General features: G+C 43.4%; 2 protein-coding genes across 2 annotated transcripts; both read left to right on the forward strand.

The window, feature by feature from the left end:
• The first annotated feature begins 363 nt into the window (after window positions 1–363).
• Window positions 364–6,489, forward strand: tspeara (thrombospondin-type laminin G domain and EAR repeats a). Its single transcript, XM_071921081.2, has 13 exons — window positions 364–448; window positions 1,072–1,295; window positions 1,393–1,775; window positions 2,310–2,400; window positions 2,519–2,675; window positions 2,832–2,963; window positions 3,064–3,134; window positions 3,927–4,088; window positions 4,263–4,470; window positions 4,611–4,843; window positions 5,620–5,798; window positions 5,941–6,042; window positions 6,336–6,489. Exons 1-13 carry the CDS (start codon window positions 364–366, stop codon window positions 6,487–6,489), a joined length of 2,181 nt encoding a protein of 726 aa, XP_071777182.1.
• A 1,366-nt stretch (window positions 6,490–7,855) lies between these two features.
• On the forward strand, window positions 7,856–21,338 carry usp40 (ubiquitin specific peptidase 40). The gene is made up of 31 exons (XM_071902198.2): window positions 7,856–8,614; window positions 8,766–8,833; window positions 8,922–9,035; window positions 9,619–9,783; window positions 10,310–10,456; window positions 10,774–10,917; window positions 11,128–11,256; window positions 11,912–12,022; window positions 12,180–12,287; window positions 12,431–12,631; window positions 12,831–12,966; window positions 13,432–13,513; window positions 13,858–14,029; window positions 14,152–14,236; window positions 14,330–14,400; window positions 14,546–14,955; window positions 15,039–15,186; window positions 15,326–15,392; window positions 15,560–15,607; window positions 15,830–15,918; window positions 16,140–16,226; window positions 16,363–16,399; window positions 16,669–16,733; window positions 16,912–16,986; window positions 17,105–17,323; window positions 17,833–17,951; window positions 18,129–18,194; window positions 18,360–18,570; window positions 18,912–19,007; window positions 19,133–19,227; window positions 19,500–21,338. The coding sequence occupies exons 1-31, from the start codon at window positions 8,419–8,421 to the stop codon at window positions 19,615–19,617; spliced, it is 3,879 nt and encodes a 1,292-aa protein (XP_071758299.2). The 5' UTR covers window positions 7,856–8,418; the 3' UTR covers window positions 19,618–21,338.
• The last annotated feature ends 401 nt before the right edge of the window (window positions 21,339–21,739 follow it).

Genomic DNA, 21,739 nt, shown 5'->3' on the forward strand with positions numbered 1-21,739 from the left:
CTCTAAGCACAGATGCTCTGTGAACTGTCTGCTTCTGCTACATTTTACGTGTATATGTATTTTAGGTAACCGGTAGAGTTTTGATGACTTTGATGACTGAAGAATTTGTTGACTAGACACTTTTATTTGGATTTGGTTGATTTGAAGATGCTTGCTGGGATCCATTTGTTCAAGAATACACAGTTCTTTGGTTTGTATCTTCTCTAAGGACAGAGAAACAGAGTGAGAGAGAGACAGATAGAGAGAGAGAGAGAGGGAGAGAGAGAGAGAGAGCGATAGATAGAGACAGAGAAATCCCTTTGATATGGAGGCATGAGGGCCAGTTGGCATCTGGACCAAACAGGCTGTTTGTGATTGGCTGTGATGTCACCGCTGACGTTCGTGCTGCTCCTGCTCCTGGGGTTAAGGGTCATTGACACGACCACGGACACATGGAGACACTGTACAGGTACTATTCTATTCTATTCTATTCTATTCTATTCTATTCTATCTCTCCCAACCTCATCCTTTCTATTCACTAGCTGAGCTCAGCTGAACACGCCTGTTCTTCAGTTAATGATTGTTTGAATGAATGGTTTATGGTTTCATCTAAATGAGTAAAACCTGGCAAACCCCTCCAGCTAAAATTCTTTTGGATAATTCCAACTGTGTGAGTCTGCTTACAGTAGAGTGGGAGGGTTTGTGTGTGCTGCTATGCGTGCAACATTAGCTCAAATTAAATGAGTAAAACACCCACTAACTAGTACAGACATTGGATTTAACAGATTCCACAACACGTCTATGCAAATCTGTTCAGGGAGCATATTTATATGTCGTCTCTTATCTATGTGGGAATCAGTAATACTCTAACATCATTTCCCATTCCCAAAGGGTGGATTTCTTAATAACACTCAATCAACCCCCTACTGTAGCTCCACCATCACCCAAGGCTATTTCTCACACATCAGGGGATTCAGAGACTCAAGGCTGCAATAGCATTAATTAGTTTATTAGTTTATAGCGTATAAAATTGCTTTAGTGGTAAAACAAAACTTAATCTTCCCGACTTCTTTATCTGCCTATTGTCTGCAGATCGGCTCCCTCTGGATCTTCTGTCTTTTGTCCTGGAGCGGGACACCTCCAAACTCATGCCAGGGGTGCATATGATGCAGGCTGGAGGGGTGAGGGGCGTACACTTCTCCAGCCCTCACTCTTCCCTGAGCTTCCCCTCCTCCCAGCTGCTGGCCAACTGTGACCTCTTCCCCCAAGACTTCTCTATTGTTGTGACGCTCAAGGTTTCTCACATTGCACCCAAGGTAAGCATCCATCATCTGAAACACCTCAATGTTTTGGATGACGGCAGCGGCCCATAGATACAACGCCCAACTTTGAATATGTCTGTTTGTCTTCCAGAGAAATGAATACATCTTTGCTGTGGTGGGGGAAAGAAAAGAAGAGAACAGAACTGTGGAGGAGGAGAAAGATGAGGAGGAGAATGATGGAGGAACAAATTTAGAAAGGAACAAAGACAGGGATGTAAATGGAGAAGAGCGGGATGGAGGGAGAAAGGAGGAGGAGAGGCGGGTCAAAAGGGATGAGGATCGAGGACGGGTCCTCCTGGGGCTGAGGTTGGTGAGAAACCGTCTGCACTTTCTCTTCAAAGATCACGGAGGGGTCGCGGAGCACTGGGTGTTCCGAGGCACGCGATTGGCCGATAACCAATGGCATACCCTCGTTATGGCCGTTAGTGGCGGCCATGCCAAGCTCACAGTGGACTGCAGCTCACCACTGGAAATGTGAGTTCATCGGTTTCTTTTGCTCCTTCTCAGTGCTGCTTACCTCTGTATGTTCCCTGTCTTTTTCTCTCTAAACCTTCCTCCATCTCTCTCTCTTTATCCATCTTCTCCCTGTTTTCTGTCTGCCACTCTTTCTTTCATTCACACTCTCTGATACTCTGCCATCGTCCTCTCTTCCTGTTCCCTCCTGATTCCCTTGAGGGGTAGTAGATCCTTCATCGCAACATGATGGCACAGCTCCAAATCTGCTCACGCCCTATAGGCATATCATATTGGCCTGACAGTATGTGATAGATGGTTTTAGTGGTATAGTGGAAACTCCCTCTGGCGCACAGAAGGGAGGAATATCAGCAACCATACACCACATATACAGTTAATACAATTGCTCTCAGTGTTCTGTTTCAGACCTAAAAATAGAAGAAGAATGGAGGAGCCTACTGATTAATTACTGATGCCTTTTATTAATTTAGAGAAGTAAAACTCACCTCAGCCATTTGAAATAATGATATTATTATTATTATGTTTGGCAAACAGGGTTCCCTCTAGGTCTTTCCCCTCTGACCTCAACATTCAGGGATCAAGGTTCCACATTGGCAATCGGGGGAGATGGAAAGGCCTGTTTTCAGTAAGACTTATTTTTTTGCCATAAGAAAATAATAAGAATAAGAATTGAGATGCCAAACCACTTGAATAATTCATATATTTCTTTCTAAAAGGATTAAATCTTTATCAATTTCCTCCAGGGTTTGCTGCGACAGCTGGTTCTGGTGCCGGGTGCGGATGCCACCGCTCAGATCTGCCCCTCTTCCCACCCAAAACTAGCAGCTCTGTCAGTACCACCACTTCTCCTAGACCTGCCTGCCGTGGAGAAGGAGGCCCTGGGCTATATGCCTTCATACGGTAACGCACACTTAATTTTAAAGACATATGATACAGTGCGATGGAGCACATGCCGTTTTTTGTCTGTCTCTGCATGTCTGTCTGTCTGGCGGGCTGGCTGTCCGCCTGTCTGCTTCCCAGCCTATTTGACCGTCTTCCTGTCTTTCTCACTGTCAGAAGCAGAGGTGCGAGTATCAGTGGGGTTGGAACGGTTTTGTACAGAGCCGCTACGAGGCCAGCTGTGGTTCAATCCGCTCAGGAAAGGCCTCTACCTCTGCGACGGTGCAGTGTGGATCCCTGTGCTAGAGGGTGAGAACCAACTCAACCATCCACGCAAGAGCAAGTTTCTATTCAGCATAGCTAAAATATGACAAAAGTCTCACTTTTCCATCTCTATACTTCTCCTCAGAACATAAACGACTGGACTATGTCTTGGAACATCAGGTCCTCACCACCACCTCAGAGACATATGATGTAGAGGTATCCATTTGTTGTGTATACACGCTATTCTATTTTTGATAGGATCCTCATTACCCCTGGCTGTATCATCAACAAACCTAAAGTTGCACTAGGCAACTTTGAATGTTGGCACTGTTTGAAATTTAAACTTCAATACCCAGAAATCATGCAATGCACTGTCAGTAAACTGCACACAGCATGCGCATGTCATATGTGACATCTGTGATCGCTTTATACCAAAGGAAATCAAAGGGAAGAGAGATGCAAAATATCTAACGTTGGTGGGACCAGTTCTCTGTGGATGGAGCGCTCGCTCACTGCTGTTTAAGAGACAGTTTTTTATTTCACTCGCCCAGAGGTTTGATTCTTTACTTCCCGTGGGCACAGGAATGACCATAACCTACATGGGAATTTTCATTTGGCAAATGGGTTGAATCAGGGTCATCCTGGTGACTCAGTGGCTGAGGCACATACCATGTGCCTGCAATGTCCTGGGTTTAAATCCAGCCTGGGACCTTTGTGACATGTCATTCCTCTGTCTCTCTCTCATCCTTTCTGTCTGTGACTATCCAATAAAGCAGAAATGAATCGAAGGAAATAGGGTGAATCAATTTGGGGGGATGGGATGTCTACTGTTGCAGCCCCACGTTGTGATTTAGGCTGATAAGACGGGTGTATTGTCTAGCGCAGCTTAAATGATCATTGTCCTGATATTATTCTTGGTTATCTTCAAGTTCAAGTACTTAACTGAATGTGCGTAAAAATACAATGAAAAACGACATCATCACAAGCTTATCTCCATCCTGTCTTCAGGTGTTCCAGGTACCCGGCATGGGTCTGATGGCTGCGATGGCTCACCGGTCCACAGCCTCTGGGTCTGCTGTGTACCTGTGGAGCCGCACAGGCTTCCAGGTCTACCAGAACATCAGCACCTATGGAGCCTTGGCTTGGAGACACTTCAGCATGGGAAAGAAGGTACAAAGAGGTGGAAGAGATGGGTGGGTGGGATAGAGTGACATATGCCTCAAGCACATGCATGTATACACACATTCAGAAATTGTGTGGAGAGCTTTGAATGTGCACTCACACACTTTAATCCCCCTATGGATTCTTAACTCATATTACCTCTGTTTTGTTGTTTCGATCCAGACGTTTCTAGTGGTGTCTAACTCTGGCGGAGGGCCAGAAGAGCGCGCTGAGAAAGAGTCAGAGGCCGAGTTCTCCGTGATTTACAAGTGGAGCAAAAGAAGGAAACGGTTTGTGCGATACCAGACCCTGCAGACCCACTGTGCACGGGACTGGGAGGCCTTTCGCATCCACCGACACACCTATCTCGCTGTGGCCAATCACAGACAAGGTTAAAATTCACTAGGCTCTTCTACAACTTATTGACAAATACATGCCCATCAAATGACTAATTGTTAACCTCAGAATTCCTGAAATGACTTACCTATGATCTGTCTGTTGTATTCTCCGTCTTGCTGGTTTGTTTTTCAGGCAATAATAATCACACCATAGATAGTGTGGTGTACAAGTGGAACAAGTTGACAAAGTCTTTTGAGGTCCACCAGATGCTACAGACCTCAGGAGCCTACGACTGGGAGTTCTTCACCGTCGGACCGTACCATTTCCTGGTGGTTGCGAACGCCTTTGACGGAGTGACCACTCGTGTAGACTCTGTCATCTACGTGTGGGTCAACGGGAGCTTTGAAGTGTTTCAGACAATTAAGGTATGTGCTGAACATAAAATATAGAGAGTAATGGTTATTGGTCCTGAGGAAATGGTGGCAGGTTGTATCTCTTGGTAGAAAGACAAAAGGGAATTTGATATCGCTACCATCACTCAAAAATAGAAGATTTGAAAAGTGTATGGGTGTGGGTGTGGACTCAGGATTAATGGCGCTTTAATGTTGTATTTTGCTGCATGATTTCCATACCATTCATGTGCTCACGAGCTGGGCTTCTGTTTCCTCTGATAAGATCTGTATCTTTGAGCTGAGTATGAAAAACCATCTTGTCTGCGCACAAAGAAGGAAGGGAATACAGACGGGGAAAGATAAAAGGATAATGAAAGAGAGATGGAGAGAGAGAGAGAGAGAGAGCGAGGAACGGGTGTGTTCATGGATTTAAGACAGGCCAAAAATAGAGCATGTGGTTAGCCATGATTTGCTTGTGAGATATGGCTTTGACATGTAACTGATAGTGAATCATATATTTGAATCTAGCCACATTTGAGGTGAGTGTGTTGACACATTGATAGTCACATGAGAAACCACAGAGGGATCTGTGATTTAGGGGAACTCCGCAGCTGGATGTGAGGCTCACATGAACACCTTGAGGCTGGTGGAAATTAATCATCTGAAATCATCTAGAAATGATTGAAACAGAATTTTGACAGTTATTTTACACGTATTGCTCTCAGTTCTCCTTTCAAGCAAGTTATTCACAGTTTACACCGCCACACCTATAGTCTCTTCTCTCTCGCTCTCTCTCTCTGTCAATCTAGACATACTGTGCCACAGACTGGGAAATGTTCCAGATTGGCAGCAGAGTCTTCTTGGTTGTTGCCAACGGACACAGACTCCATGGTAACGGGCCTAGTCGATACGCCATCAACTCCACTATCTACGAACTGGACATGAACGGACAGCTGTTCGTCCGCTTCCAGGATATTGTCACCTACAGGTACAGATGTACAGACAGACACCAGACATACAGTATACTGCATGCCGGCTGCACGTATGCATGCACACACCCGGTATAATCACCCGGTTCCTGTTTGTTTCCTGACATTTCATCCTCTCCTCATACTCTTTTCCCCCTTCAGTGCAGTGGACTGGGAGTTCTTCAGCCTCGGGGAGGAGAATTTCCTGGTTGTTGCCAACTCCTTCGACGGAGACTCCTACTCTCTCAACAGCATTCTCTACAGGTACTCAACCTTTCAACAGCACGGCTCCCGCTCCCAGTAAAAGTGACATAATTCATCCTGATTGCCTGTAACTTGGTGGTACTTGTCATAAAATCATTTTAGGGACATACACCTAGAGTGTAGTAATGTAGATTTATATCGACTCGTGAAAACATACCAGCATTCTTGACATGTGTGGATCCACTAGGAAAAGGCCCACAGCCAATTTTGTGTCTCAACCCATAGTTTATGTAAGAAATACGAATCTAGCTTTGACTGTTGACATAATTTTGACTCCTCTTGTCTGTTTTCAGGTGGCAGGGATATGAAGGCTTCGTTCCTGTTCATTGGCTCCCAACGATTGGGTGCAGTGACTGGGAGTTTTTCAGCTCTAAAGGAGAGTCTTACCTGATCTACTCTAGCGCCAAAGCACCTCTCTCCAAAGTGTTCAGGCTGAAAACTCACTAGGCGGAAAAAGAGTGTGAACGTGTATGTGAAAAGAGTGTGTGTGTGTGTATGTGCATACTTTGTGTGTTTGTGTTTTGAGTGTATGCGTGTGTGTGTGTGTCTGTGGATACCTGTGTGAGAAGATGCTTGCATGAATGCGTGAAATGAGTGTGTGTGTGTGTGTGTGTGTGTGTGTGTGTGTGTGTATGTGTGTGTTTGTGTAACTGTGCCTTTAGCATACTGTACCTGTTCACAGTTTTGGGGTCAACCTCAGCCTAACTCTACAGTTACACCACAATGGCCTAATTTTATCTGTCAGTGCTAGGCTACCAACTGATGTACCTCAATTCAACACAAATATCGCATAAACTTTGGATTTTTCTGTGAGAATATATGGGCATTTGTGTCCCTTGTCTTTCAGATGAATACAACTGAAGACAGCTTCTGTAAGAATACAGCTTTTCTGTGAGAGCATTTAACACTGTAATATTTAACAATTTGTTCATGAATGGGAAATGTTCTTCTTTCACCTAAAAAGAGAATGTTCTTTTCTTTTTGCCTGTGACATGACTGCATGCATTATATTAATCAAAATGTGTCAGTAAATTATTGAAATTAAAATAAACAAGACTATTAAGAAGTTTATAAACTGTTTGTATATAAATATGTGTTGGCCAAGTAAAGGAAAATACTTCTAGAGCAGGGATGGGCAAATATACACCAACAATGTGCCAAGAGTGTGCAGGTTTTCATTCCAACCAAATGTCACTGCAAATCAGGGACTACACCAGGTGATTTTTCTGATTAGCAGTGAAATCACCTGGTGTAGTCTCTGATTAGCGGTGAAATCACCTGGTGTAGTCTCTGATTAGCGGTGAAATCACCTGGTGTAGTCTCTTATTAGTGGTGAAATCACCTGGTGTAGTCTCTTATTAGTGGTGAAGTCACCTGGTGTAGTCTCTTTTTGTGGTGAAGTCACCTGCTGTAGTCTCTGATTGGTGTAATCTCTGATTAGCAATGAAATCACCTGCTGTAATCTCTGATTAGTAGTGAAATCATCCGGTGTAATCTCTGATTTGTGTAGTCTCTGATTAGCAGTAAATCACCTGGTGTAGTCTCTGATTAACAGTCTTTGGTTGAAATGAAAACCTGCATACTCTTAGCCCTGCAGGCACATAGTTACCCATCCCTGCCCCAGACACACAGATACCATAATAACATGCTTTGTGGTACAAGACTACAAGTGCCACGATCCTCTTGTAACTTCGAGGAGAAAACTTGTGGGAAATGTAGTTTTTACAGCCGTGAAACCAATAGATCGCTATAAAGATCCGGATGTGACACTACACGTACCACAATCCACCACTCTACCTTCTGCCTGGAAGAAACATGGCTGCGTACTGTTCATCAACGGTATTTTTATTTACGTTTCGTCTATTACCTTTTTTAAGACAGAGAGAGGAAGGGCAAGCTTATGACCGAATCTGTCTCGCATAAAAACATAACTAGAAGCATTGGCTGTGAACGGTATTCGTGGTTAGACACTGACGAGACGCGATTTTGTCGAAGGTAGCTCGAGTCGAACTGACACTGAACATTAACGTTACCGACAGCCAGAGCTTTGTATTTTTGCTGAGCTGTCACAACGCACATCGGTTTCGGTTTGCCATTCAATAGCTTTGCTAGCGTGCTAGCTAATCAAGACAGCTAATATCCAATCGCATTCACAGCCGGTAATAGTAGCTATGTTTAGCCCCGTGAAGTCGTGTTATTTCAGAGTCAGTCCAGCCATTGTCAACAGAGAACTTGGCAAGACCAAGATGAGATAGCAAGAGGGCAAATCGGAGTGCTAACACACGAAATACGAGGCTCAAATCCTGTATGAACCGAGCCCCCGGATAACTGAAGAAAACGGAGTAAAAAAAAAAAAAAAACCTCACAAAGGCAGGCATGTTTGGGAATCTTTTCGAGGAAGAGGAGGAGGAAGGTTTTTCCCCCGGTCCCTCCACGGGGAGAGTTGCAAAGGGGGGAGAAGAGCCACCTCCACCCCGGGGAAGAAGCAATCTGTGCGGCATTAAGAACCAGGGAGGAACCTGCTACCTCAACTCTCTGCTCCAGACCCTGCTGTTCACCCCAGAGTTCAGAGGTGAGGCCAGATCACCTGTCCTTTTGGTGGGAGGAAGAGGTTTAGACCCGTCAGTAAAGCAGATAACCAGGTCTACTCAAGGACAGCTGGTTGAGAAACAGAATGTGACTTTTACTTGTTATCATTTTTGTGTGTGTGTGTGTCTGTGCAGAGGAGCTGTTCGGCTTGGGGGCGGAGGAATTAGGATGTCTGGAGGACAAAGACAAACCAGAGGCCAAAGTAAGTGTTGCAGAATGCTGGTAGTTTAACCATGGATGTAATGTGTGTTTGCGTGTTGTAATAAACTTTTCCCTCCTGTCCTCCTCAGGTCAGAGTGATCCCATTGGAGCTGCAGAGACTATTTGCCAGTCTGCTGCTAGTGGACCAGCAGAGTGCCTCAACCGCAGACCTCACCGACAGCTTTGGCTGGAACAGTAGTGAGGTTTGTGTCTGTTATTATCTGCGTCAGTGAGAGAGAGAGAGAGCGACAAACATATGCCAAAGTTACACTTGTCATTTCAGTGCTTCTCTTATCATCCAGTCACACGATGAAGTGGCATTAAGTGGACGCGTCTAGATGTGCCAAAATTGGATTTTGCTCACATTGCGATCACATTTTCCAAGCTTGATATGGAAGTGGTCAGGCTTGCATTGCGGCTGGAATTCCACATAGTCTGGACGCAATCCAGCCACAATGTGCATACAAGCAAAGTAAGATGGAGAGTGAGAGTAGGAAAAAAGTAATGCAGACACAGATTTGAATAAAAGCAGCCACAGGACATGCATAACCACCATTTCCAGGCCAAGTGTGTACAAGCAGTGATGGGCTCTGATAACATTTGATATTTATAATCAGATCTCAAAATGGCAAGTGTAACTTTAGCCATAGATGAGGGCAGGAGGGACTGGCTGTGCCGATTATAGAGAAAAATGTTGCTGTGTGTAAATGATTGACTTAAAATAAAACCGTGACCTTGTCCTTCTGTTTCTGAATTGAACCTTTTCCTGTTTTCAATCTTTCCCAGGGGACTAATCAGCATGATGTGCAGGAGCTGAACAGGATTCTGTTCAGTGCTTTGGAGCACTCTCTTGTGGGCACTAGTGGTAGTTCGTTTATCCACCGCCTGTACCATGGGACCACTGTCAACAGCATTGTCTGCAAGGAGTGTGGTAACGTCAGCCAGAGACAGGTGTGTTGATGTGCAGGGTTCATTACGCCTCTCTGCCTTCTTTACTTAGCTTCTTTATGCAGGAGTGTTTCCTCTACTTTTGATTTTTTTCCCAGTGAGCCACCCGGATTTAAGGAGATGTTACTCCCCGTAAATTTTTTTTTCCCCCTCATTTATGCTCATTTCAGTGTGAGAGTTTTAGAAGTCTTAAGTGCTGTTTCAGAGTTTTTGTACTCATAGCTCGCTGTATACATTTGCATGTTTTATGTGTAAATATCAGAATTTAATCAGAATAGTGTGTGCGAGTACTTTTTGGGATTTGTTTTAGCCTACTTGGGTGCAGGGTGGATGGGGTTTACTGCACCCAACAGTAAAATTTAGACAATTGCAGGAAAATATTTGACTTTCAATTTAGTCACATCTGACGCTATAGGAATTGTCCTAGTGCAGTAAATCTCACCCATCTTAAATAAATACTAAGAATTATTTGCAGCTACTAATTGACCCAGGTCTGGTGTAAATGTTTATCTGTGTATGCCTTCTTTAGGAGGACTTCCTGGACCTGACGGTGTGTGTATGTGGTGTGTGTAGCCTGGAAGAGGCATTGTGGGATATGTTTGTGGAGGAAGAGTTGTTTGAGGGCAACAACTTATACCGCTGTGCACAGTGTGACAGACTAGTCACTGCTGCCAAGGTGAGTCCCAGCTTACAGGTTACACTGACACATTCTGTTACCCTTTGTAGTTGCTTTATAGTGTAAAAAGATTTTGGTACAATGAATCTAAGAGATGTTGAAATCCTGCATTTCTTCCTATTTCAGCTTTGAACAAACACTTAAAACTATAATGTGCAATAAATAAATCACTGCATAAACAAGAGGATGCAATAGACAAATCAGTGTAAAAGACTTCTACTTTGTATAAACTTTTATTTATTGTTGTTAATGTAGAAATGATTGTCTTTCACTCACTGTTTGACCTTCTTTCATTTCCCATCCTTCCCATGATTCAGTCTGCCAAGCTGAGGAAGCTCCCTCCATTCATGACCATGTCTTTGCTGAGATTCAGCTTTGACTATGCCAAATGTGAGCGATACAAGGAGACAGGACGCTACACCTTCCCCCTCACCATCAACCTGCGGCCATTTTGTGAACAGGTACTAGGCGGATTTAAACATTCTGGCCTCACTTATTTTCAGATTAGACACATGTAAACATATGAAATAGATTCTTATTGACTGAACTTATCTTGTTATCCTGTTTTTCCATTTCTTTGTTTCCAGGTCTACACTTCACTTAATACAAAAAGTATTTTTAACAGTGAGATGACATGATAACTCTAACCCTATTATGTTGCTTCCTCACAGACTGATGGAGAGGACTCTGATTACTCCTATGAGCTGTTCTCTGTGATTATCCATAAAGGTGGTTGCTATGGCGGCCATTACCATGTGTACATCAGAGACATTGACCAGCTCGGCCAATGGGAGCCAGTGGTGAGAAAAAGCAGAAGAGCAAATATTTAATATTACTATTAAAATAGTAATATTGTACAGCAAAGTAAAATAGAATATAAAGAAGAGTGGAGGAAAGAGTAGAGCAAATGACAAGTATGAAACATAACGCAACACAGCGATTACAACACTGAAACATATTAAGTAGAAATATATGAATGAAAAGTGTATGAATTACAACATGCATGCAGCGTCTGCAGAATAATAGCAGTAGAACATACTGAAACAAAGAACAAATGAATGTAAAATATATACATGTACATTATGAAAATATAAAAAATATGAAATGTATGATGTAGAAAGAGAAATAAAATGTATAAAAAAAATCAAGATATATGCAATATATAACATTTTAAAAAGTGAATTTACCACATACAGTATTTACTGGATGTGTAAAATGTGTGTCATATTCACATTATCAGAAGCTCATACATATGAACAGAAAGTGTCTATGTGTGCAGATGTGCAATGTAAAAATCAAATGTATTGAATTTATAGATGTAGATAACATATGTGCATATAGGCAGATTTGCCTTTGTGCATTACTACCTGAAAAGCAAAACTTCTTCAGTTCATCAGAATCTGTAAGCTTGTCAATGTGTGCACTAAGCAAGGTAACACTGTGTCTTGTTTTCAGGAGGAAGACTCCAAACCTAAGACTCAGAAGAAGGTCCAGCAGGTCAAAGTGTGCGAGCCAAAACTAGAACAAGACGACCCCTTGTCCGTCCTCACTACTATTATAGCCCAGGTACAACACCACCCAACTCTTAAGATCTTCCTTTGTCTGCATTTTATCTAGTGCATGGACTCTTGTACATGCTTTTACATGTTCCGTGTTGTAAATCCATCACCAGACAGTGACACAACTGTTATTAATTAGGTGCTCTTCATTTCCCCTCCACTAGGAGCCGTCCAAGAGTGTGCTGTTGGACCAGCTGGGCCAGAAACTGATGCATAAGATTGGTTCATCTTGGAGCAAAAAGTTCAGAAAGCACTATGGCCCCATAGGCAAGGTATGTGTAGCTTCCTAGTAATTATGTGGTGCTCTAGTTTTCTTTTGCAGCAATGATTGCTGGTATAATTCTGTGATGTTTGTTTGTCTTGTTTTTTCCCTGACCTCATATGCTTTATTTTACCATCATCTCTCCTGCTGTAGTTCCTGCAGTCCCACAATGATGTGTTTATCTTGGTGTCTAATGGTACCCGAGTGGGACTGAAGGCAAACCCGCCAAGCCCCGTGACCGAGCCCCCCAGCCCAGCAGAACGCCCCGCTAACCCTGAACCTGCCCCGGCTCAGGACCCAGGACCTGCTGAAGCACAACCAGAACTAAACCAGGAACCAAAGCCTGAACTAGAGGTATTGTCGAGGAATGGGCACATTTCAGCATAAATCCGAGGTTTAAAAGTCGATTTATCCAGCAGGAGCCATTGTAAAGACAAAAAAACAGCTGATCTACTTTCTTTTTTTGTATTTTTTTTTATCTTGATTCCTGACAGACACCTAGTTGTTATTATGTTGCCTGTTTACCTCGATGTATCTTCCTGTCTGTCGGCAGGGTAGCCACTGGTTTGACCTGAACGACTCCACGGTGACCTCCATCAGGGAGTCTGAAATAGAGAAGCAGTTCCAGGGCAAAGAGAGCGCCTACATGCTGTTTTACAGGAAAACACAGCTGCACAGGCCCAGTGAAGGTAATGCATGCCATGTGTTGCATTGGGATTGGAGAGGATATGTGTTTGCACAGTCGGATCAGAGAAAGAAATGGCGGAGAGGTGAATAAGAGAGGACAAAAAAAAGAAAAGGAAAAGTTAAGTGGGGAGGAAAAAAACAGGAAAAAACAAGTGGGTCACACTTCCCCTGCTTGTAGATTCTCATCCAAAGAGCCCAATTTTAGTTTGTTGGTGAACCAAATCCAAACATCTGTTTTGTGTGTTTGCCATTTTGACTTTTACATATTTGGTTGTCTGCGATGAACAGACTGTAATATGGTAACAATCAATAACTATATAGGAAAGAATGAAAAACTAAGCAAGTAAGCTGTACTGTGCAAGTGTCCAGATGGCCGATATGTTATCTATTAAGGGAGAGGACTTGGGAGGCTGATGAGAGACTGAACCAACTCTTTAACATACTGTTTTGTATTTGTCCATGTACAGCGCTGAAGAATCCCCTGTATAAAGTTCCCTCTTACCTCGCACAGATGACTCAGGAGGAGAACAGTAAACTACAGCAGAGGCGGTATGAAGACACAAATTATTATATTTTCATATTACGCTATACTATATTATATTTTAGCCATATAGCTGACACTGTTATCCAGATTGATTGTAACAGTACAACAATATAAAATTCCTAAATAGCCAACATTACAAGCAGTAGAGGTAAATGGAGGTAACACATATTCCTGTGTCCCTAGAATATCCATGTATAACAGAACTGCTAGGTAAAGAAGTAAGATCATCAAGACATATCACTTGTTTTTATTGAACTTATTTCATTTGTTCATTTATGTCTTGTATGGTAATTTGTTTGTTACATACTTTATTAATGTGTCCACACTGTTCATGCTGCGCCTGTTACAGTGAGCAGTTTGAAGCCAGCAACAACACCGTGGAGCTGCGTTTGCACCTAGCACCTTCTTACAGGCTAGGAAATGGAGCCCTTCAACCAATCGGCAAAGAGCAGGATGGGATCGCCACCCTCAGTTTTGACCGTAGAAAGACTGTGGGAGACCTGCGGTTAGCTATATACCAGGTAACTTCATTGCCAACAACAGTGGCTGCCATAGAGTTTGGAGATTCAGAAAATAATAGTACTAATAAGCTGTGTGTGTGTGTGTATGTGTGTGTGTGCATATGCGTTTTTTGTCTGTTCAGATGCAGGAACTCTGGGAAGGGGATATGGCTCTGACTGTGGCCAAGTGTCTTCCGGCAGGTCTACACCTCTACAATACTCTTATCGGTAAGACACTTAGCAAAATACCTCAGCAGGACAGTAGAAGCTAGTAATTTGTACATTTCAGTAACTATATTCTGTGTGTGTGTCTCTTTGCAGATGACAATATCTCCCTGTACAGTGCAGGCATCTACACAAACTCTGACCTGTTTGTCTGGAACGGCAGAGAGGTGAGGAAAGACATAATCCAACACAATACCCAGAGTGACTGTAATTCCAGTTAAACTCAATATGTTTAACACAGTACGAACAAATCCACTCTCGTCTAGATCCCAAATGGCTGACACTTCTCCTGGTCCCTTTCTGTCTCTTCAGGTATGTGGTGCGACTGTCCCAACTGGAGCAGAGTATGAGCCGGTGCTGCTGACTGTCGTTCGCCCCTTTTTGGAGGAAGATGGGGAGGAGGAGGTGGAGAACGGGGTGGAGCACGAAGAGGGTACAGGCGAGGTTGAAAATGGGGGGCCAGGACTTAAAAGGGAGGCGAGAGGGTTCGCAGGCGGTGCGACTCTAGGGGAGGTGAGGCAGGCGCTGGGGGAGCCTCAGGAGAGTCTGCTGTGCCAGGAGCATGGGGGAGCGAAGAGAGGAGGCCAGGGGGGAGGAGAGGGGGGAGGGGCGAGCGGATGGAGGGTGTTCCCTCCTGAGGACATGCAGCGGACCCTGAAGGAGCTGTCACTGAAAGATGGAGACGCGCTGCTGGTGCTCGAGCCGCAGTCCTTCGACAGCAGGTGAGTCTGCTGCAGTGTGGAAAGGTGCATACGTGCTGTTGTGTTTGTGTGTGTTTTACAACCGCCTCCTCCACTTCCCTCAGTGTGTTCAGTCTAAGCGGAGATGTGGTCACTGTGACGACACCGTCAGACTGCCGCTGGCTCCAGGTGGAGTTCAGACCGCATGGTGGAGGAGAGGGGGAGAAAGAGGAGGAAAGGAAGAAAGCCAGGGTTCCAGCCTCAGGAAATATGGTCAGTTACTCATATTCGACCTCTTTGTATCTCTCTCTCTCCCTCTCTCTCTCTCTGCTCTCTGTCTCTCTCCATTTCAGCATTGCATTATATTTCCTGAAAAATGTGTGTTTGTGTTTGCACGCCTCTGTCCCACCAGTTGCTGTGTGAAGTGAAACAGAGGGCCATTGAGGAGCTGCAGCTACAGGAGCAGCTCCTAGGCAAGGGTCAGTATTATACATATATAACTGCAAATAACATTAATCCTAGCTACTATTCAAGCTATTGCAGGTGTTTGTGTGTGTTTTTTGTGTTTGTGTCCTTTTATTGACTCTGTATAATAGTATACATACTTGAATCTGATGTTCTTCTTTGTTTCACTGGCTAGGTGCAGAGTACTGTTTGAGACAGGTGGACCGTACAGGGAAACTCCTTCCTCCAGGTACTGTGTCAGTTTTTTGTTACGAGGGGTGATTTTAATGGTGCACAGTGTGGATGGTTTCCCCCTTATTAAAATAACTGGAAACTCCCCTTATTTTAAATATTGAGATAAAAATGCCTTTTCTCTACACTATCCCCTTGCTGAATTTCAACAAGTACTCCCCTGGTGGTAATCTTTCATCTACTAAATGTGCTTAACCCGGTTTCTCTGTTTATTTGACAGTGTGTGAGGAGTTGAGTGTTCGGGATGCAGGGGTGCGGCTCATGACCACACTGACTCTGTGTCCTGGAAATTCACCCAAGGCATCACAGGTGTGCTAACCTCTTTTTTTATTTGCAATCTTCAATAAACCCTTTGTACTTGTAGCTACAAAGGTGAAAACTAGCTTCAAGCACTGGTAAACCTGACTTGAGACTTGTAGATTTTAGCAAGCGAGCTAAAGGAGAACTAAGGAAGCGAGGGGGATTCTCCGAAAATTCACAGCTTCTCAAAGGCTTGACTGATGTTTGGAGGTTTTCTCTCTGTGTTACAGCTGTTCCTGCACTTCTCTGTGGGCGCAGCGCCCTCTGCTGGCATGGAGATGGACATAATTGTGGAGCAGACTTGTACTGTCAAGGAGGTGAGGAGAAAAATATTGTGTGTGTCTAATAAGTGTGTCTTTCGTGGGTAGCTCTGTTAAGACATCTACAGTATATATACATGTATATATTTATACAATATGTGTGTGTACAACCTTTTGATTGTTGTATTTGCAGTGTCTAAAGGCAATGCTGGATGCTGTGGGACTTGAAGGTAACACTCCATAGTGTTTGCTCTGTGCTGGGTGGGTTTTACATTGTGTGTGCAAAACTTGTGTGTAGACTCAACTGTTGTGTATTCACCATGGTTACACACATTATTGGGTGGACAGGTTTGTGAAACAGTATTTAGGCACTGAAACTTCACATTGTAAAATATATATATTTTTTTTTAGGTAGTATGTCACCCCCCGCCTATTCAGTGAAAGTGGAAAGAGAGATTTACAGTATATCCATTTATTATTAATGTCTTTTGAATTATAGGCAACAGTTGGCACTTGAGGAGGCTCGACTGGTGTGAGGAGGTTGGTGAGCCGCTGATGGATGAGGTGAGTGGCTAGATGCGGTCTTAATTTTTCCCTCCATGCCTCTCTTTGCCCTCCTGGAATTGTAAAGCGCTTTGGATAAAAGAGGCTTTCACATATATTATTGTCTATGCAGTCCTCCCTCTTCATTTTTCATCAGTATCTATCAATGAATGTCTTAACAACATTTTGTTTTCCTCAGGATGCTTCTCTGTCACAGCTGAAGATAAGTCACGGGGAGACACTAGTCGTCACAGAAGGACAGCTGCCTCCAAAGGTACTTCAACATAATTTTCTGTGATAAACATTTTGTTTTTGGCTGTAGTTTCATGAATGATACCTCTTTTTCCCCTTAGCCTGTGACACATCTCTCTCTCTCTCTTTTTCTCTGTCAGGGTTTTCTCAAGCTATCTGTTTGGCTGTATCTGGATAGAAACAGCTCAGAAACAGATTTTAATCACACTGATAATGGCTGCTCTGAGGGCCGGATGCTGGAGGCAAGTGAAATGCACATTCAGTTGCTTCCTCTGTCTGGTGGCAACATGGCAGAGCTGAGAACTGCAGGACAGGTGGAGATCACAGATGAGGCCACGCTGGAGGACCTCAAGTCTCAGGTAGTGTATGCTGTGTATGCATGCAAGAGCGAGAGTTGATTCTTATTTGTACTAGTAAGTTAATCCTCTTGGATCCTCAGTTAATCCTCTCTGATCATATTAAGCATTGATAAAGAGATTGTTACTGTCCTGTAAATTATTTTGTTTATGTGTGGGATGGATGTAAATTTGGTTCCGGGCCTATTTCAGGATCAATTCCAGTAGGTTTTACAGTTTTAAGAATCTCATCAATCTCATTTGGATATTTCTATCATGATATATGGACAATTGTGCTGTAATTGTTATTTCTTGGGGGACAGGTTGAGCAATAAGGCCAGATGATGACTTTTTATTGTATTTACATTTTACTGGCTGTGTGAGTGTCAAGGAAACACTGCTGCTGTTTTCTTGTATAGAAAACTTCAAGACAGGCTACACAAGGTGTGTGTGCATGCGGATTTGATGCTTCTCACTTCCTAATGTGTCAAAACACTCTTTTTGCTCTGCCTGCATGTCTCCGTCTGCACCAGGTGTTGACGCTGCCTGCCCTTCAGAGTGTGTGTGCGCCAACCCCCGCTTTCTTGCGTGTGTGGCAGCTGGAGGGGCAGAGGCTGGCACGAATCCTCAGAGGACAACAGCTCACACTCAGGTACGCACACACTCCTCCTGCTCTCCAAATACCCTCTCACTTGGTTCATTCCTTTTAAACATTATTTATGGCCGCTTTCCCTCCCGTACCAGTCTTTTTCATCATGATAGATGCCAAACTTTTCAGTCATTGCTCCTCCTCATAACCCACCTTTTCTGTTTGGTTCTTCTTGCTTAGGAAGTTGAAGCTTACCAGTGGTGCAGACCTCTGTGTGCAACAGCTACTGAAAGAGGAGGATCTTAGGTAAGGTTTGGGTGTAGCTGATTTCTGCTCATGGGTAGTTTTTATGCAGCACCCCAAGTCAACAACATTGTGTGTCTACCATCTTTTGCAATCACTTCCCTCTTTTTCAATCCTTGTCTTTCCCTCATTTTACCTCTTTTCCCTTACTTTCCTCCTGTCTCTCAGCTCCAAGGAGGTGTTACTGCACGTTCGGATGGGAGTGCCAGGCGAGAGGTGTTACTACCCTCCAGAGGAACTGGTTTGGGACTCATCCCGTGACTCTTCCCCCCGCTCCCTGCGCACTGCCCTGGCTGCACAGTATGGCCTCTCCCCAGACTCACTGCTGCTGGCCAAACACCAGCCAGACAAACACACCTGGGACACGATCTCCAACTGGGTACGAAAGAAAGAGACGCATTTCTGGGGAGGAAAAGAGATCCTGGGTGGGGCGGAGTCGGGAAGTGGGCAATCAAAATGTGTGTTTGCACTGTCTTGCTCAATAAAAAACATTCAGTCGAAAGAGGAAATGATGAAGCAGCAGAAAGAGACCTTGGGAAGGACATTAGAAAGGAATATTAACTGTAAGAAATGTAGGGAAGAGTGGCCAACGATAGGACATCAAACCTTGATCATTGTTCAGTTCATCAGCAACTCATTGGATGTATTTTTCATTTCATAATCTAACATCAAATCCAGGAGTCAGCTTTCTCTTACACATCCTGTGTCTTTTACTGACAGAGCCAGCAGGTTTCCAAACGGAAAAAGAAGAAAAAGGCAGAATCACTCTTAGGAGTGCCGTTCCACCTCAAAGATGGAGACACAATCGGCATCAAGGTAATGAAAAAACTATTTGCTCACTCAGGTCATGTTCAGTAAACAAATGTTTTAAAATGAGTCACTTAAGAACTTTTGGGATTTATTTCTCTTAGCAACATTGAATCTGTTCTTTGATTGGACAGAACCTGTTGATTGACAGCAACAGGGACTTCTGCACGCTGGAGGATGAGCAGGGCCAGCAGAGGCTGAGAGAGCAGGCAGAGCAACGCAGGAAAGGGTGGGACTTCTTTACTTTGATTGACAGATTTAGTAGCATGGAAAATGTATATTACTTTCATGGCTTCATGGATGTTACTGTAACTAACTACTGAAGAAAGAAATACAAGGCCTTCTATATCCTTTTAAAGTGGCAATCCTATCATGGTCACAGTGATTTATAGCTGTGAAATTAACAGTGAAGTATGTTCATTAGTTTTGATTATGCTTAATGTTATGTGATTTCTTATACAAGACCCTGTTGTAAAGTCCTGTATCTTTGCTCGTTTTTAGAGGGCAGGCTGCAGGATCTGATGGTGCTCAGGGGGCCGGACCGGAGAAGAAGACCGGGCCAACCAAGGCCAGGAAGCCAGAGGTGGCGCTGTCAATCAATGTCGGGGTGTTCAGATAGCCCCGCCTCTTTGGGCGCATGGACAAATCACAGCTACCTATAACTACATGCACACACTCAGTCAGTGAGACACCACTTTGCAATCAGGACAATCCACTAGACGTCAGTCTTGTGCCAAAAAACTGAACCCATTCCCTTTGCATACTGTATTACTGTCCAAATGTTACAAACTTAAAAATCGAACCCTCTAATCCCTTCCGGTTCTTGTCTGTCTGAGCAATTAACAGGCAGAGGAGGACAAGGGTTTTCATCTTTGGCACTTTGCTTTGCTGTCTTGTAACTGGTGACTGTAATCTGCTTTGTGTCTATGCAATATTACTGGGAGATAATACACAGTTCTGTTTCGCCACCCCTCTCTGCCGGCTCTCACAATTGGATCAGCCAAATAATTGACCCTTTATTCCAATTTCTTTCTATTTAACCCCCCTTTTTTATTTTTTGAGAGATACTGGGAGACCATTTGACCTTTTAGTGAATCAGTTTTTTTTTGCCACACGGATCAGTAGCTTCTATATAAACATATACTGTAAGTGTAGGTCGAGAGAAAACAGTTTCTACGAGAATGTTTTTTTTGCTGTTACAAGTGAAAGTTAAACATATAGCAATTACATACTGAAGCACTTAATAGCTAGAGCCTATATCATATACTGTTCTGTATAAACTGTAGATATCAGGGTGGGAAATTTATACTAGCCGCCAGCTAACGGATTTTAAATTTCAGCTTGGACTGGCAAGTTGTCTAGTCTACAAGCCACTATGGTAGGTAATCAACCATCATTAGGTTCTTCTGTGGCTCATAAAATAACAAAGTGGCTGGCATTTTTATAATCCCTCAGTCACTGCCTCGTGAACAAAAAAGTTGTTCTGCATTCATGGGCTTTATAGATGAGCTTGTTTTCGGTTGATAAGAGAGAGGAGAGCTAGGCCTTAACATGGAGAAGCCCCAACGCTGCTCTGTCCTCCCTACCTCACTCTCTGCCTCTCTCACTCTACCTCTGCATTTCTTTCTTTGATTTTCCTCTCATTGCTTTTCCACTTTTTGCTTTCTTTCATCCCTTTTTTCCTTTATCCCAAACTGTCCCTGCCTGCTCTATTACAGTGAGCGCTATAGGTATTTAGACAGTCCTGCTCCAGAACAATACTGTATAACAACATGAATTCAAATGGTTCTAATTATCATTATTTCTCGTTGAATATGAAATAAGAAAAAGATCCCTGATTTGCTACGACATTAATCTTGAGTATAAAACATCCATGTTTCATTTGCATGCACTATAATGTGTGAACTTCAGGGAATTGAACATCATTCATGGGTAATTTATTTGAGAAAATGTCAGTATATATTATGTGTGTTATGAACAATGGTTGTAAAGAATACGCTTTGTTTTGGGAATTTGATTTTGTAATTGATGAGGTTTTCTATGCTGCTTGCAGAAATTATAATTTTTTTTGTTTCATGCATTAATCTGGCCTGGATCAGTGCCAAGAATTTGCTAGTGGGAATTTCTTCAGTTTTTTGTTTGAAGCAAATGCAGGAAACCGTTTGAGAACACACTTTGCAATAGCAAGTATTTCCTTTTGTATCATGCAGCATCATTTATTAGTGTTATTGACAAGGACTGGTCTACTGTAGAATCCTTATGACAGTGGATATCTGTAACCATAAGTCTGTGTCAAATTGTATCTGGGGGAAGTGTTTTATCAACAATAAACCTATACAGTAGTGACTACTTGTTTGGCTTTCAATAACAGTCATTTCAATAAAACTACAGCTAACTTGCTGTATTTTCTGTGGGGGGAATCTGTGGCTTTGGTAGTGATTCTAAAGGCCTTTTATGCATTTTTCACCTCCATTTAATGAGGGAGCAGTTTTCCTTAGTACTGTATGTTCTTTAGCCTTTTCAGCGCCACTGTGCGACGCATTCATACAGCCACAGATCCACAATCCTCTGCTGTTGGCCGTTGACCGGCTTCACTGGAGCAGGTGTGAGTTAAGTGCCTTGCTCAGGGGAACCATGGTGGGAGTTTTTGAGGGAAGGCTGAGCATTTTTCACCCGTTTTCCCACAGATTTTCAGAGCTGAACTTGTGACCTTCCCATTTCTCCAACCTCTTGGCTTTCAC

Source organism: Centroberyx gerrardi, chromosome 17, assembly GCF_048128805.1.
Source record: "Centroberyx gerrardi isolate f3 chromosome 17, fCenGer3.hap1.cur.20231027, whole genome shotgun sequence".
Lineage (NCBI taxonomy): Eukaryota > Metazoa > Chordata > Actinopteri > Beryciformes > Berycidae > Centroberyx > Centroberyx gerrardi.

What these genes read in the sequence shown, in the direction of transcription:
- tspeara (XM_071921081.2), top strand. Translation starts at nt 364, where the DNA reads ATGTCACCGCTGACGTTCGTGCTGCTCCTGCTCCTGGGGTTAAGGGTC. An exon ending in GATGGAAAGGCCTGTTTTCA is followed by an intron (nt 2,401 to 2,518) that starts GTAAGACTTATT and finishes AATTTCCTCCAG; the next exon opens with GGTTTGCTGCGACAGCTGGT. An exon ending in ACTTCAGCATGGGAAAGAAG is followed by an intron (nt 4,089 to 4,262) that starts GTACAAAGAGGT and finishes GTTTCGATCCAG; the next exon opens with ACGTTTCTAGTGGTGTCTAA.
- usp40 (XM_071902198.2), top strand. Translation starts at nt 8,419, where the DNA reads ATGTTTGGGAATCTTTTCGAGGAAGAGGAGGAGGAAGGTTTTTCCCCC. An exon ending in GTAACGTCAGCCAGAGACAG is followed by an intron (nt 9,784 to 10,309) that starts GTGTGTTGATGT and finishes TGCCTTCTTTAG; the next exon opens with GAGGACTTCCTGGACCTGAC. An exon ending in ATTCACCCAAGGCATCACAG is followed by an intron (nt 15,919 to 16,139) that starts GTGTGCTAACCT and finishes TCTGTGTTACAG; the next exon opens with CTGTTCCTGCACTTCTCTGT.